The 14,032-nt window shown below is 45.0% G+C and overlaps 1 protein-coding gene across 2 annotated transcripts in view; it reads right to left on the bottom strand.

The window, feature by feature from the left end:
- POLE (DNA polymerase epsilon, catalytic subunit) overlaps window positions 1-14,032 on the bottom strand; it is an 867,587-nt gene that overhangs the window by 753,147 nt on the left and 100,408 nt on the right. For both annotated transcript variants that reach the window (XM_069619327.1, XM_069619326.1), the window contains exons 4-5: window positions 7,288-7,332; window positions 6,672-6,764 (exon numbers count right to left, since the gene is read on the bottom strand). In XM_069619327.1, the coding sequence (XP_069475428.1) occupies window positions 6,672-6,764; window positions 7,288-7,332 (138 nt within the window). The remainder of the gene's footprint in view (window positions 1-6,671; window positions 6,765-7,287; window positions 7,333-14,032) is intronic.

Here is a 14,032-nt window from a genome sequence, read left to right as displayed (position 1 = left end):
AGGCCACAATTCGGGACAAGATAATGGCAATAAAAGCCAAGCGGGAGAGGTAACTGAGGCAAATGGAGAGGGATTTGGAGGGAAAACTCAAGAGTGCTCACTCTCCAAATGGCAACTAAGCCCAAAAGGGAATACAGGGCAGTGAGTAGCAAACTGGACATGCTTACCACAAGAAGAGCAGAAAGGGCGCTAGTACATATGCAAGGGGTAATAAAGCGGATAGATTGCTGGCAAGGGCCATTTTAAAGATAGACTGCTAAGGGAGAAGAGAGATCAGATATCACCTCTATTAAGGGGGAATTCATGGAGTAATATGGGAGTGTCTATAGGTCAGAATATTTGGATGGCACAGATTTGGAGGGATACTTGGAGGGTTGCCAGTTACCAAAGAAAACGGCTTGGGAGATGGAGACACTAGAGAAGGCAATCTCTAAGGATGAGGTGGCAAGAGCTACTGCCTCCCTTCCCCTCAACAAAACACCAGGCCCCGATGGCTTCTCCAACGAAGTCTAGAAAACTCACACAGACGTTAGCCTCGCGTTTAGCAGACCTCTTCAACAGATTTGGGATAAATGGGGGAATAACACCGTCTATGGTGGAGGCGAAAGTGGTTCTGCTACCTAAACCTGGGAAGGACCTGACCCACTGTGGTTCCTATAGACCGATTGAATCAACAGAAGCCAAGATCTATACGAAGATCTTGGCGTCCCGGTCGGACTCGCTCCTTCCTAGGTTAATTGACCCCGACCAATCGGGCTTCATCGGGGGAAGACAGACCCATAATAACATTAGAAGGGTAACACACATCATAGATAAGGTTAACAAAAAACAGGAAACAACCTTAGTAGTGGGGTTGGATGCCGAAAAAGCTTTCGACCGGGTTGAATGGCAATTTCTGTTTGCTACTCTGCGCAAGATGGGCATGGGGGGAGGCCTTTATCTCGAAGATAGCTGCAAATTACAAAACACCTTCCCTGAGGCTGCCGATCAATGGTGAGCTCACAGAACCGGTATTGGTATCTAGTGGCACTAAAGAGGGGTGCCCCTTGTCCCCACTTCTGTACGGCATATTCTTCGAACCCATCGTAAGCAGGATTAGATCTAATCAAAATATTGAGAGGGTACCTTTCGGGGGGGGAAAGAACATAAAGGTGCAGCGTTTGCAGACGATAGGCTGCTTATATTATCAAATCCAGGGAAGTCGCTGGAGGAGGTGGACCGGGAGCTAACTACAGAGTTGTGGCAGGGTTGAAAATAAATAGGAGCAAATCAGAAGTCCTAGGGCTGCACTTGACAAGTGGAGACAAGTGAGGTTATGGCCAGATCACCGTACGCATGGGCTAAGAACAACCTGAAGTACCTGGGGTGACGTCTAACTAAAACTATTGATCAATTGTTTTGCGCCAATGATTCCCCCCCCCCCCTTCTTGAAGCTATAAAACAGACGCTGAATAGATGGTGCCCGTTGTCAGTATCCTAGCTGGGCAGAGTAAATGCCATAAAGATTGTGATAAAACCGAAGCTGCTATACGCGTTCATGGCCCTGCACATAAAGATTCTCAAGTCTTTCTTTAGGGCAGTTCAAAGACACATACAGTTGTTTATTTGGGCTCGAAAGAAACCGAGGATCCCATGCAAACTGATGCTTCTCAGGTGGTCCAGAGGGGGAATGGGAAGCGGTCCTTGTTGCTTATTATCGGGCTGCCCAAATTAGAGTGCTGAGGGACTGGTCGAGGGACGGCAAAGGGAAGAGTTGGAGGGAAATGGACAGGGTGGTGGGCCCCAACATTGCGGAGGTACTATGGCTTCCGAGGGAAGATAGGCCCCGGAAATATGTATTGCAGCCCACTAGAAGCTCTGGTCGGGGATTCGTGGGACGAGGTCATAAGTCTCTCTAAAATCTCCACATTTCTGTCGCCGCTCATTCCAATTTTTGGGAACCCGCAATTCACTCCGGGGCTGGAGGGTAAGGGGTTTGAGAATTGTCTCGAAGGGGGATGTAGCAAATTGAGGGACCTTTTTCGATGGAGATGAGATAAAAACAGTCTTAGGATGTAAAAGCGATTTTGGAGTTGGGGGGTAGGAGGGGGCTAGGTTCCAATATGCTCAGTGGAGGCATTGGGCGTTAAGTCCTGGAAATAGGGCTGCTGCGACACAAGCATTAACCCCCTTCGAGACGTATGTAATATCCAGTTCGGGGGACAGAAATCTAGTTGGGGACCTTTATAGACTGATCAAAAAGGGGAGGAGGAAGCGCCCAGGAACTGGCGAACTGGAAAACGGAAGTAGGTCAGGAGGTCGAGCAAGAGTGGTGGGACTCATTATGGAGGTGTTTTCTAGGCTGGCATATTCGGCTGAAACTGATGTTCCAGTGGCACCTCACCCTAGCAGATTGAAGACAATGTACCCGAAGTCCTCGGGCAAATGTTGGAGGGGTTACGGGGAAGACAGGACATGGAGTCACATTTGGTGGGGCTGTGTGGCTGTGGGGAGGTACTGGGACAGGGTCCAGGGACCGGTCAGGTGAATTTTGGGAGTGGAGAAAAACCCCAATCTGGGGATGTTCATGCTGGGTTGGACGGAGGGCTTGATAACCTGGCCACGAAGGCTCAGCGAAAGGTTGTCATTCTGGTGATGGCGGGAACGTTGGTATTGGTGCAAAAATGGAAAGCAAGAGAACCTCCGACTGAACACGAGTGGGTAGCCAAAATGTGGAACTTTGCTGTAATGGAGAAGGTGACGTATTAAATCAGGAGGGATCATGTTAAATTCTTGGCGGACCGGGATTTGGTATTGGGATTTCTTATGAAGGACTATAAACGGCCCTGGTGCCCAAGGAGTGCACAGCTCCTGGGACTATCTTGAGAACCACCCCCTTCATGTGGAGAGGGGTGGGGAAGGAGGTGAGACAGAAAGCGATTAGGAGACCAGTTGCTCTCAGGAAAAGTGGTAGAGAAAACTACCGCGGGGGGGAGGGGTGGAGGGGAGTTGGGTCACTGCTGGATGGCCTATAACTGTTTATTTACTGCAGCTGCAGTCTCTGGTGTTTCCCCAATTTGTTTTAATTCTTTTTTGTAGGGCAATGTGAAAAGGCAAAATTGGATCTCTTTGGGGACCCGGATGCAAAATATCTGTCAGGTCATCCTGCTCGAAAGAAGGTGCAGGCCTTCTCCAACCAGAAAATTCAACCACATTGCTCGTTAGTGGTCTATAGGAGTGGTCAGTAGGATCTGGTTTACCAAATTCCAGTTCTTGAGAGGGGTCTATACCACTGGATGATTATATGTTATCATACAAGTCTTTTAACCTAGATGCTTCAGAAATCATCTCCTCTGGCACATTTGGGGTGCCATATTGTAAACCAAATGGTGGTGTTTTATCGTCTGAAGGCTCATTGCCTTCATAGATTGAAGTTAGACTTAAACAAAATCTTCCTTTGGCAACCTTTTCCTGAGTAACTTTGAAGAAATCGTCGGCAACGACTTCGAAGTTGGAGTGGATTTTGATGGAGTTGATGGCTCCGACGGCGTTAGCTAGGCCAGAGTTACCAACTTTTTTTTTTTTTTTTTTTAAAGGAAACCTCAATTGACTGGATTCCTGGCTTGTCAAAGCCCTCGACGATTTTTAATCAGATCGAGATTTCTCAATGTAGTTCCGGCTTGTCTGGCTTGTTGACATTAAAAGGTTTATTCTTGGACTTCCCTTTGCCGCCTTGATGTCGATCGACAGGGGCATGGGCTTTCTGCTTGTCCTTCGAGGGGGTCGAACATTTTGAGCATTTCTTTACGAAATGTATCCCATTTAGCTGGGGAGTTCGACTTAGTTGGACATGCGGTTTCTTGGCCTTCTTAGAAGAAGACTAAGAATGGCGCGATCGACTTCTCGATTGAGATCTTTTAGACCTTTTCCATCGAGGAGAATCTCTTAACTCTTCGGATTTTCTTTTGGAACTCTTCGAAGGAGACTTCAAAAGGCAACCTCCCCACCGCCAATTTACCTTTATGCTCCCCTCAGAGCCTTTCCGGTCATCGCCCGACAGGAGTTACAGTCTGAGGTTTGTTGACCGATATTAAGACACCACAGACATATGTGGTGGGGTCGGTGATCGACATCTTCGACCCACAGTCTTGGCACTTATTGAAGCACGTTTCTGACAAAAGTGACGAAGTCCAGTGAAGAACCAAAGCGCGCCATAATTCTTCATTTATACTGATGAGGGTGTCAGTGAAGCGGAGGCAGTCTAGGGGCATCGACTTGACGAGACAGCATACAGTACCCCCCCCCCCGTTGAGGCAGCTAAAGCTAGAAGGATAATTATAAGATGAGAAATACGTAGGAGGACACAAAAAATTTGAATGACAGATCTCAAGTTAACATTAACCACATGCAAGGTAGTCGTTGGCTTTCACCTTTTTATAAGATTATTTTGCAAGGAAGCTTTCTCTCAAATTAGTCAGTAAACTGCCACACAATGGCAGAGCCAGAACTAATTCTTGCAAGGCTGTTTTTATTAAAGTATTGTGCAGTTGATAAAGTAAGTGTGCACCCCCCCCTGTAAAGACCCAAAAAAGCCCTAGAAACAACTGCAGAGAGAAAAATAGGCAAAGCAATAAAATATAAAAGTTAAGACAAAAGGGATGTGTAGGTAAAAAGAACTTGGGTATACCACCAATAGGGTAAATAGAGCAATATAGTGTATCAAAATATTGATTGACGCAGGGAAATGTGAGCAAACTAACAATTCAGAAAATGGTGCAAGCCAACTAATGATCCAGGGATCCTGCGCATGGCAGTAAAAAAGTAAAATAAAAGGACTGTACCCTGGGACTTTACAAACGTTACGTCAAGGGGCTCTGTCATCCCTGCAGATCTACAAGAAAAATCAAAGGTCAACATAACTATTTCTGAAGTATTTCAATCCTCAATGACCTGCCCTCCTTACCGTCACCTCCCCCAGTTTAGTGAATCCAACACCCGGGACTCTCCCGATCACACTCTACAATCGTAACCCTGCGCTGCCTCCTGCCCCTTTACCCCCTCCTTACCACTGAACATTACTACAGCCTGATTGTGAGATGCTCAGCAGCTTGACCCAGTCAGGGGTGGAGGGGAGGAAGCGGGAATCCCTCCCAGCACATGTTAGGTGACCTACCAAGGTCTATGCCTGAGCTTCCCAGAGGTGGTTTGGGCGAGTTGCGAGTGCCCTAATCTCTGAAACCCCTGAATGTGCCTTGTTTGTAATGACAGCTACCACTTGAACACCCAATGCTATGCACCCTCCATTATGGAACATGTTCGCTTTTATTACAAGACTTCCAAGACCAGCAAGCACTGGCGTATTGAAATAGCCCAACAGAACGCTGAACTAAAAGACTGCTTCTACCAAGTCTGATACTCCAGTGCTGGCCCCAAAAGGGCTGCACTACTTGCCACTGCTTGGAAGGAGGGGAGTGCTGGCTGAGCAGCCGGCCGACACCATGTCAGACTTTGTGAACTGTTGCATGCACAGAGGGAGAAGGGCTTAAGGGGGCTTTTTGTACATTGTGCAGCCATTGTCCAAACATGGGGAAAAGACAGTAGTAGACTGTGCTGTAGTCAGGTGGAAGACGCAACCAATTGGGGCAGATGAGGGGAGATAAATCAGAAGGAGGAAGATACAGGTATAAAAGGCCAATAAGAGTCCGAGCGTATGGGGTGTTTGGATGAGCTCAGGAGGCATGGAGGTGAACTGAGAGGAGGATGGAAGGTGGAGTGCAAGTGAAATAGTGTGTGAGAGACAGTGGCACCTATTGAAAGAGGGAATCTGTGATCATGAGAGAGTGAATAGTAATGGGAGGGGAGAAATGTAGAAGGTAACAGCAGTGGGAGTGTAGAAGGCCAGTACGGAGAGAGCGCACACAAGAGCAAGGAGTGGTGAAGGATATAGTGTGTAGGAAGGAAGGTGGAACATTTATGAGGTGTATTAGAAGGAGGGGGGAGATTAACACGAGGAGAGGGAGAGAGACACAGACACAGAGGTATGTAATTAGGAGGGAGAGGACGTCCACAGAGGGGGAGGAGGAACAAGGGAGTACAGTATCAGGGAGACTACTCTTATCCTTCACTGCAACAATTTGGGGAATAATATAGTAAGGTAATCCTTAGGATGTCCTGGAATGAGTAAGTTATGTGACGATCTGCATTTAGCCCTCCCAATGGTAGAGAGGATTTGGTAGACAGCTGGGTTACCAATCTCTGGTGCTCAGGTGGACCTCGAGTTTCAGGGAAACCTGGGCTAGTATTGAGGGATTCCCCATGGAAAATGAGGGGCCAGCTAGAAGAACGCTTGGTCACATTACCAAACAGCCAAAAACAACTCTTAACAATATACGAAGCTGGTTAATAAAAATCCTTGGAACATTATTTGGATTTGCGAATATCTTAAGGCTACGACACTTATTGAGAATGATAACAGTTATAGCTAGGGTATCAAAGCTAACAAATCGTGTTCATCTAATAGAACATCATAAGCCGACATAAGAAAAGAAGAGGAAAAAAAAATCTGTGAAAAGTAGCATTTTATTTTGGGAGGGAAAAGAAATAAGCAAAGAGGAATATGAGAGTGGCTTGGGAGAGGGCACTTAACACCAAGGTTAGAGTTGGGCATTGGGGACAAGCCAGACATTGCTTACCAGGTCCAGGTCTTCCTTTGGAACAGTTTCCAGTTTTGCTATTTTCCCTTGAAACTTCTTGGAGAGAAAGGAAGTAACTTCCCGCTCACAGTACTGTTGTGACAGATGAGGAGAAAATCAAACACAAAGAAAGAGGATTCAGTAAATTGAACCACTGGACAGTCACATCAGTACAAAGAGTAGACTTGGCACATGGATCAGCATTCTCAAACTATCTCTGCATATAAGATTGTATACCGCACCGAACATGACCATCAGCAAAGAAGATTCTATTTTTCACATCCTGAATTCTCAGCCTGGGCCTCATTTCCTACCTCATCCAGATACTCTGCAAAAGAGCAGCTATCAGTTTGACAGTCTATATTCAACAGCACCCTGAGCTTCAACACAGGATGCTGTAACCACTTAATCCCAGAGCATGCATCTGGAAGCATATATGGAACTCATGGGTCCTCAGCACAGGGGCAAGGAGCCACACCCAGCCAGAGCTACAGCATCAGCCAGTGCCCATACTTGACCACATCCTATACATCACACTTGTCCTAAAATTAAACTAGCCCACTATGACGTAGGTATCTCACCCTACAAATTCACCGTTTAGGATTGTGAAACTTACCTTTTTTGTGGCAATGTAGAAATATGGTTTGTAGGGCAGTGCCACCTTAGGAGGTAAAAAGAAAGATGTTAATACATGGATGCAGTAAGAATTTTTCTCTACGAGGATGCTCCCGTTCCCAGCACAACTATCCTTCAACTACCACCTAAACCTTCATTAGATTCCAAAGCACACCCCCATATACTGAATGGCTTGACTCTTTTCTACGTAAAGTAAAAAGCTAATTTATAACCAGCAGCCAGAAGTGCTCTTACAAAACAAAATAAAGTATCATATGATCAAAGGCCTTTCAAGCCATAACGCCTGCCTGCTACCAAACCTTCAAATTAATTAGGGAGGGTATCACGGAAGACCTACCCAGACAACAGTGTACCCATCAAGTTAGTATACAAAAACTCTCTAAATTGGTATTGTGGCAAAGAAGGAAGGCTTAACTCCAAGATGCTTGCATCAATGTACAATCAGGCCCATACACAAATAATAAAATGCACTACAGAGAATATATTGTAAAAATATACACAGTTATTTGGTGTTATATTGGAGGTTAAAACACTGCCAGATATGTAATAGGAAAGCAGACCAAGCAAGCAAATAAGAAAAACAGCAATGATTTGGAATTTGGCTAACTTTCTGCACTCTGACCAACAAAGGTATTTGAGCACTGAGCAATCCATGCAAGAGAGCAAAAAAGAATTAAAGCGGAGCTAAAAAAAATTAAGAAAAAAAAAAGGTTTAAATACTTAAATAGCAAAATGTTTGATGCTACAAATATTCTCCTCGGGTAGGGATTTCAAAGATCTAGCCCCAAGGTCAAGAAGAAACCGCTAACTTAACCCATCATTCAGTTGAAGCTGGAAATGTAGATTGTGTTTATATTTACGGCTCAGAGGGTCGAGATGAACAAATATTTTAAACGCTTTTTAGCGTATAGCAGCATATTACCATACAAGGCCTAGTGGGCAATAGTAACCATTTTGAATGTAATTATTATATTACTTGTAGAGCAGATATATAATAACTCAAGTGCACTGCTATGCAAAGTTTACTAAATTGTGAGCGTAATGCTTCACTGCAAGTCACTGAAAATGGACTGCATATTTACAAAAATGATGGCTCTCATTTTTTGTGTGTGGATGTTGCGACAGGTCAGGAGGAGGATGTGGCCTCTCTGAGGAAATTTTAAATAAGATTCATTAAATTAAAGTCAGAAAGGCCTTGCAGCTTAGTTATTCCTTTGGTAGGGAACACCCCATAGCTATAGCTATGGGGTGTTCCCAACTAAAAGAATAACTAAGGTGCTCGTTAATAATCTTTTCCTCAATGTCCAAAAGGAAATATGTCCACCATCTGACCCATCACTCATCTCAACAAAATAGACAGCAGAAGGACTCACTTTGCCTGCTTTTTGCTTCTAGCACTTGTTTCATGGTATATGTTCTCTTCTTTGGCAACTCATCAGTTCAGATGGTTCCTGTCTCACACTAGACAATTTGTATTCACTTTAGGCAAGTCTTTGCTTTGTTAAAAAGTTCTCCCTTTCTTATTTCATTCTCTTACTTTGGGCGTCTCACAAGTTTCCCTTTCTATCCAGGATAGGAACATATTCTATGGTTCATCGCCTCCTTAGGGGATTTCTGTATCTCTCTTTTAATCAAGATATTCATTAAGGTTGACCTTGCGCTTCTCTCGCCTTCACGCAGCTCCCTCTTTGAGAACGTTATTTCTTTCCTTGTATTAACAGAGTTAACTTTTAGTAAACTTCCTGCATTTCTTTCATATGTAACAAAGCTAATCTACTTGTATTCAACTCTCCTTCAATGAGCATTATGGGTTTCGTGCTTATTTCATCACTGTTTCAAACACTCTTCTTTCTTATTTGTACTGAGAGGAGTTATTCCTTCTAGATTATATTCTTAGTTATTCTTTCAGTGCCTCACCTATTCCCCACCCACCCCCCCCCCCCCCGTCACCTTCATTCTTCTTAAGAAAAGGTTCTGGGACTCTTATCGGTCTGGCGTCGGTCCGATTACTTGTTGTACTTGCAAGCCGGCTTCCTCAGCATCCCTCGCCTGCGGTCTTCGCACTTTGGGTTTCCAAGGTATCTCACCAGGGAGCCGCATCACTTGTAGCGGCTTCCCTTGGATGGTCTCAGCATTGTTGGTGGGTCAGCTGACCACCTGACTCACAGGGTCACGCCATCACCAATTCTTCTCCTCTCAGGCACTCTGGTACGCGTTCCGTCTGCTTAAAGCAAGATTGGAATTTGCGGGTTCCACGTCCCGACCATGGCTCTGCCTCTTCCCAGGCTCAAGTCAGCATTGAACCTCTCCTGCGTGGAGAAGTACTGCTGAACCCTTATCGTCCTTTTATTGAGGTAACACATCGTACGATGGACGGGATGCAGAATACCTTACACCAAATAATGAGACTGACTGAGAATAAAACAGAGATTTTGCCAACTTCCTTAATTATCTAAAACAGGGAGTTAAAACCGACATCAACGGACGTCGCACAGCATAGTCTCAACGAATTTAATAAAACAAAAAACATTCTTATACAACAAAAACTCATCATAATACGTGGCAAATTAAGAAAACCTACATGGGGTTGTGGTTGGCTCAAGGGGAACATCTACGTATACTTTCTATAAGTGATTTCATCGTGATTGGGCCTCTACAGTGAGGTGGACAACGTATGCCCTCCTCTAGTGCAAGTCATCCTCATCAGTTACTAGATACACGGTACATCAGTGGCTCTCAAACTATAAGGCCCTTCATTCTATGGCCTCATACAATTGGTTGGCACGCTTGTACCCTTCTGGAACATTCCACTCACTAGCAGCACGTAAGCTGGAACCCCAGGTGCTAGTGGGTGGGCTTGACCGTACCTCCCCACCCAATTAGCCCATCATCTCTCATCACTATGCCTTCTGCCATTCAGATTGTCTTTGAACTTGGCCTTGTACTAGCTTTTCTCCTCTGGGAATATAAGGGAGTGTGAGCATGTTCTTATCAAGGTTCAGGTCTGCATACTCACTTCTATTTCCATCCTGGACTCGCGTGACAGGAGACCGTGAATCGACCCATTTTATAGCATTTGCCTCGAGTAAAGAAACTTGGCACTCTTGGTGTTCTCTCTTTGCAAGTTAAGGGATGCTTCAGCGTCTAATATTCACTGTTCAAGGACTGATGACCAGTTTTGGCTGCCTTAGCCTTTGACACCAGGCCAAACAGCCTTCCTTATATATATTATGGCGGCACCGCCTGCAGTCTATTCACTATGTATAGTCAGCCCTTACAATTACTTGGTCTACTTGTGTTACAGCATCTGTACAGTTATAAAACGGCTTGTATTTTCTGCAGCGCTTCCACACATGCATTCTTCATTCCACACATGAAAGTATTCTCGATTCTTTACTTCGCCATCGGATTCGATAAGGTCTATGCATTCCCTTCTTCGGTCATACTTCTCAGTGAGTCACTCTTATTGTGACATCAGCAGCCCCCTCCTTTCACATCTTCACACTTCTTCGGGCATCTCCCTCAGGAGACCGTTATCTCTTTGGGGATACATCGTATAGACTCTGTTCAGTGGATACATTGTCTCAAAGGCTTTTTGTGGTATAGGTACCATTACTGCCGCTGCACAGGTCACAATTTCCAGTTTCCAACATATAGGCAGAATAGGGACGAGACTTCCTACAGAGGCATTCAGTGGCTCCTCTACACTGCTCTCGTTCTCTAAATGAGTTCTCCTTTCAATCCACTCGTCTCAGTGTATTGGTTAGTATTCCTTAAAGAGACGTTCTCTTTCTCGTGAAGAATATCAGCCCTCAGCCTCTTCTTCAGGTGCAGTCTTTATACTTGACAGGACTTGGTAGTCCCTTGTATGCCATTATATTTACATATGAAGCGAGTTCATGACAGGAGCAGGAGCCTTTGTCCCCAAAGGGGGAGTCTCTCCCGGTGAGGCCCCACTTGCCTTGACCCCTAGGGAGGTTGTTGCGGAGCTTCCTGGCCCCACAGGAAGGACTCCCCTTGTGGAGAAGGGACAAATTACCTCAATTCGTTGCAATGTTCATGGCCAAATTGCCTCAAAGAAGGTTCTCATAAATCAGGTTGGGTTTTAACTTCATTGCGGGTCAGAAACTACACTACCATTTGAGTCCTTACCAATATAAAATACAGGACACAAAAGTATAAATCACCCCAATCTGCTACTGTTGTAGCGAAACATGTTGAGGATTGAGAAGAACACAATCTGCGATCAGTTAAAACGATGATAGATTAGCAAACTGACAATGTAGTATTGATCAGAAAGATGATTGAGAGGACTAATTAGAGAATTAACAAGTGACTAACAATAAGCTAAAGTTTGATCAGATAATGGACAACGAACTATTGATGAATTGAGAGTCAATTGAAGTAATGAAAAAAAAAGTATTCACTAATTGTTAAATGTATTGAAAAGAGAAAGAATGGACAATACATTGGATAATGCAGAGATTAGTTGGATCTAGAAGATTTGAATTTTTAATAGTGGCAATTTAGCTGATGTTTGCAGACATTACATGATGACCATTAAAGTTGTAATGCAATGTTATTTATGGGAAGAAACACTCAATATTGCAAATGAACATACACACACAAATTCATAAACTTGAATGCAATCCTGGCTTTGCTGGAGAGCCAGTGCAGCTTCTTCAAAAGGGGGGTTACATGGGCCCTTGACGTTGCGGTCACTATACAGCCAGCTGAATTCTGGGCTCAATATAGATAGAGCCTCAGTCCATAACACAAACAATATAGAAGAGTACCCTAAAAAGGAAAGTATTAGACTTATGGATTCTAGAAAGCAGAGGAAGAAAGGGAAGACTTCATGAAATAGGCCTAGATGGCCAAAGAACAGCAGAAGAAAATTAGTATGCAAGTACTATGCACATAAAACCACTGCTACTAAATGCAATTCTATGTTCAGGAAAATTCATTGCCTGAAGGGGAGCAGGAAAACATTTCCTCGTTTAGTTATGAACCCTTAATAGTTATGAATCCTTAAAGGTCACTTTAAGTACTTTAAAAGATTTCCAAAAGGTTTCTCATACAGAAATCAACGGAACAAATCTGATCAGCTTGCCGCAGATGCACAAAAAAAAAAATGAGCTTTTGTTTTACCCACAGATGCGTAAGGGGCAACCAGCCAGGAGGGGAACCAGAGGGATCAGAGATGAAATCCAGCTCAGGATTTGGGAAACAGCAAACCATTTGGATCTGGTTGCAGTGCAAGCCTGAAGTCTACACTTCAGTATGTAAAACTGCAGTTGGGAGCAGGGATTGCAACTTAAACGCCCATCCTCTCAGACCCAAGACACATTAGGAGAGCTGGCCCTACCACAGGGACTGGTTCCAAGGTCCTGGGGATGAGTACTCATGGCGAGGTCTGCTACAAAAATGGTCCAGGTGTGTCTGGTGTAGTGAGTTTTACTGTTGGGATTAGATGCAGCAAGCAGCAGTTGGGCCCCCTGATGGAGGCATTCAAAATCACAGTCCAACAAGGAACTGGAGGAGACTTAGACAACTAAAAGGGCACCAAAACGGATGATCCAGGCATGAACACAGCGGCAGCACAAAAAACATACAGCAGACCTGTCAAGGTCCATAGGACAGCCAACAAGTGTAGGAAGGTACAGATAGATAGCAATGACATGGTTACAGGGAGCAGAACATGGCTAAAGGAGACCCAGGACATCCCATGATGGAGCTGAGGCTTAGCAGCTACTCAAGTGGCTAGGAAAACCAAAAGATCTCCAGCCATTAAGAGCGTAAATAATTTTATCACAGGCAAAGCAGCTGCCGGTCAGGAAGAGTCCAATAAGGACATCCAGTCCAACCAACAAGGAAGAACAAAGGAATTTTGCCATCAAGGAGATGCAGGATTCAAAGGACAAAGGGCCAGGTGTAAAGCCAGTATGGCCAGACCTGAGCCCTCAGCAGCAGACCATCTCCACAGCAATCTTCAGTTGAGCTCAGGAACAGATCTGAGGAATACAGTCTCCCAATGTTAAACACTCCCTTAGCAGCTGTAAAAACAGACACCAACTTAGAATGTCTGGGATTGCGCTGGGGCACTTTACACGGGGGTATGATTAATCTTGCCCCTAACCCGACAGGTTGGGGAGTGCTCTGTGGGATTCCAGTGGAGGGCAGCCCTCATCCAGCTCTTAATGTTAAAAGTAGACCCATAGGGGAGATTCTGGGGTCCCCAGCAACTTGCCATCATACTCTTGAGTGACTGACTCTGGTGGGGAGAGCCCTCTGGCGAAGGGGCACACATGTGGGGTGTCAAAGTTGGAACCTATGTCTTGGGTTTGGGACCCCCAGCCCCCCACAGATGGACTGGAAAGCCTTGCTGCAGCATTTTTATTTTCCCCAGAGCCCCAACCCAGTCATGCTTGCTGCCAACAAAGCAATGGCAGAGGGATCCAACGACCAGGTGTCCACCAAAATGGACATTGCTGCCTTATTGGAAGAGATGAGAGGAGAGGAATAAGGGCAGCCATTGGCGGTAGACTGGACAAACTAGATGAGTGAGTCAACGAAAGAAGACAAGAAGTGGAGACTAATCAATCCTCCCTGGATATGATGGAAACCCAGATGGATATGTGGCTGTCAGAGCTGGAAAGAAGGGAGACCGAACTGACTTTAAAGATGGACGAGTTTGAAAATAGGGGAGAGGAGGAAGAACTTGC

Source organism: Ambystoma mexicanum, chromosome 10 (assembly GCF_040938575.1).
Source record: "Ambystoma mexicanum isolate Mex_15411 chromosome 10, UKY_AmexF1_1, whole genome shotgun sequence".
Lineage (NCBI taxonomy): Eukaryota > Metazoa > Chordata > Amphibia > Caudata > Ambystomatidae > Ambystoma > Ambystoma mexicanum.
This window is presented reverse-complemented; position numbering and strand designations above follow the sequence as displayed.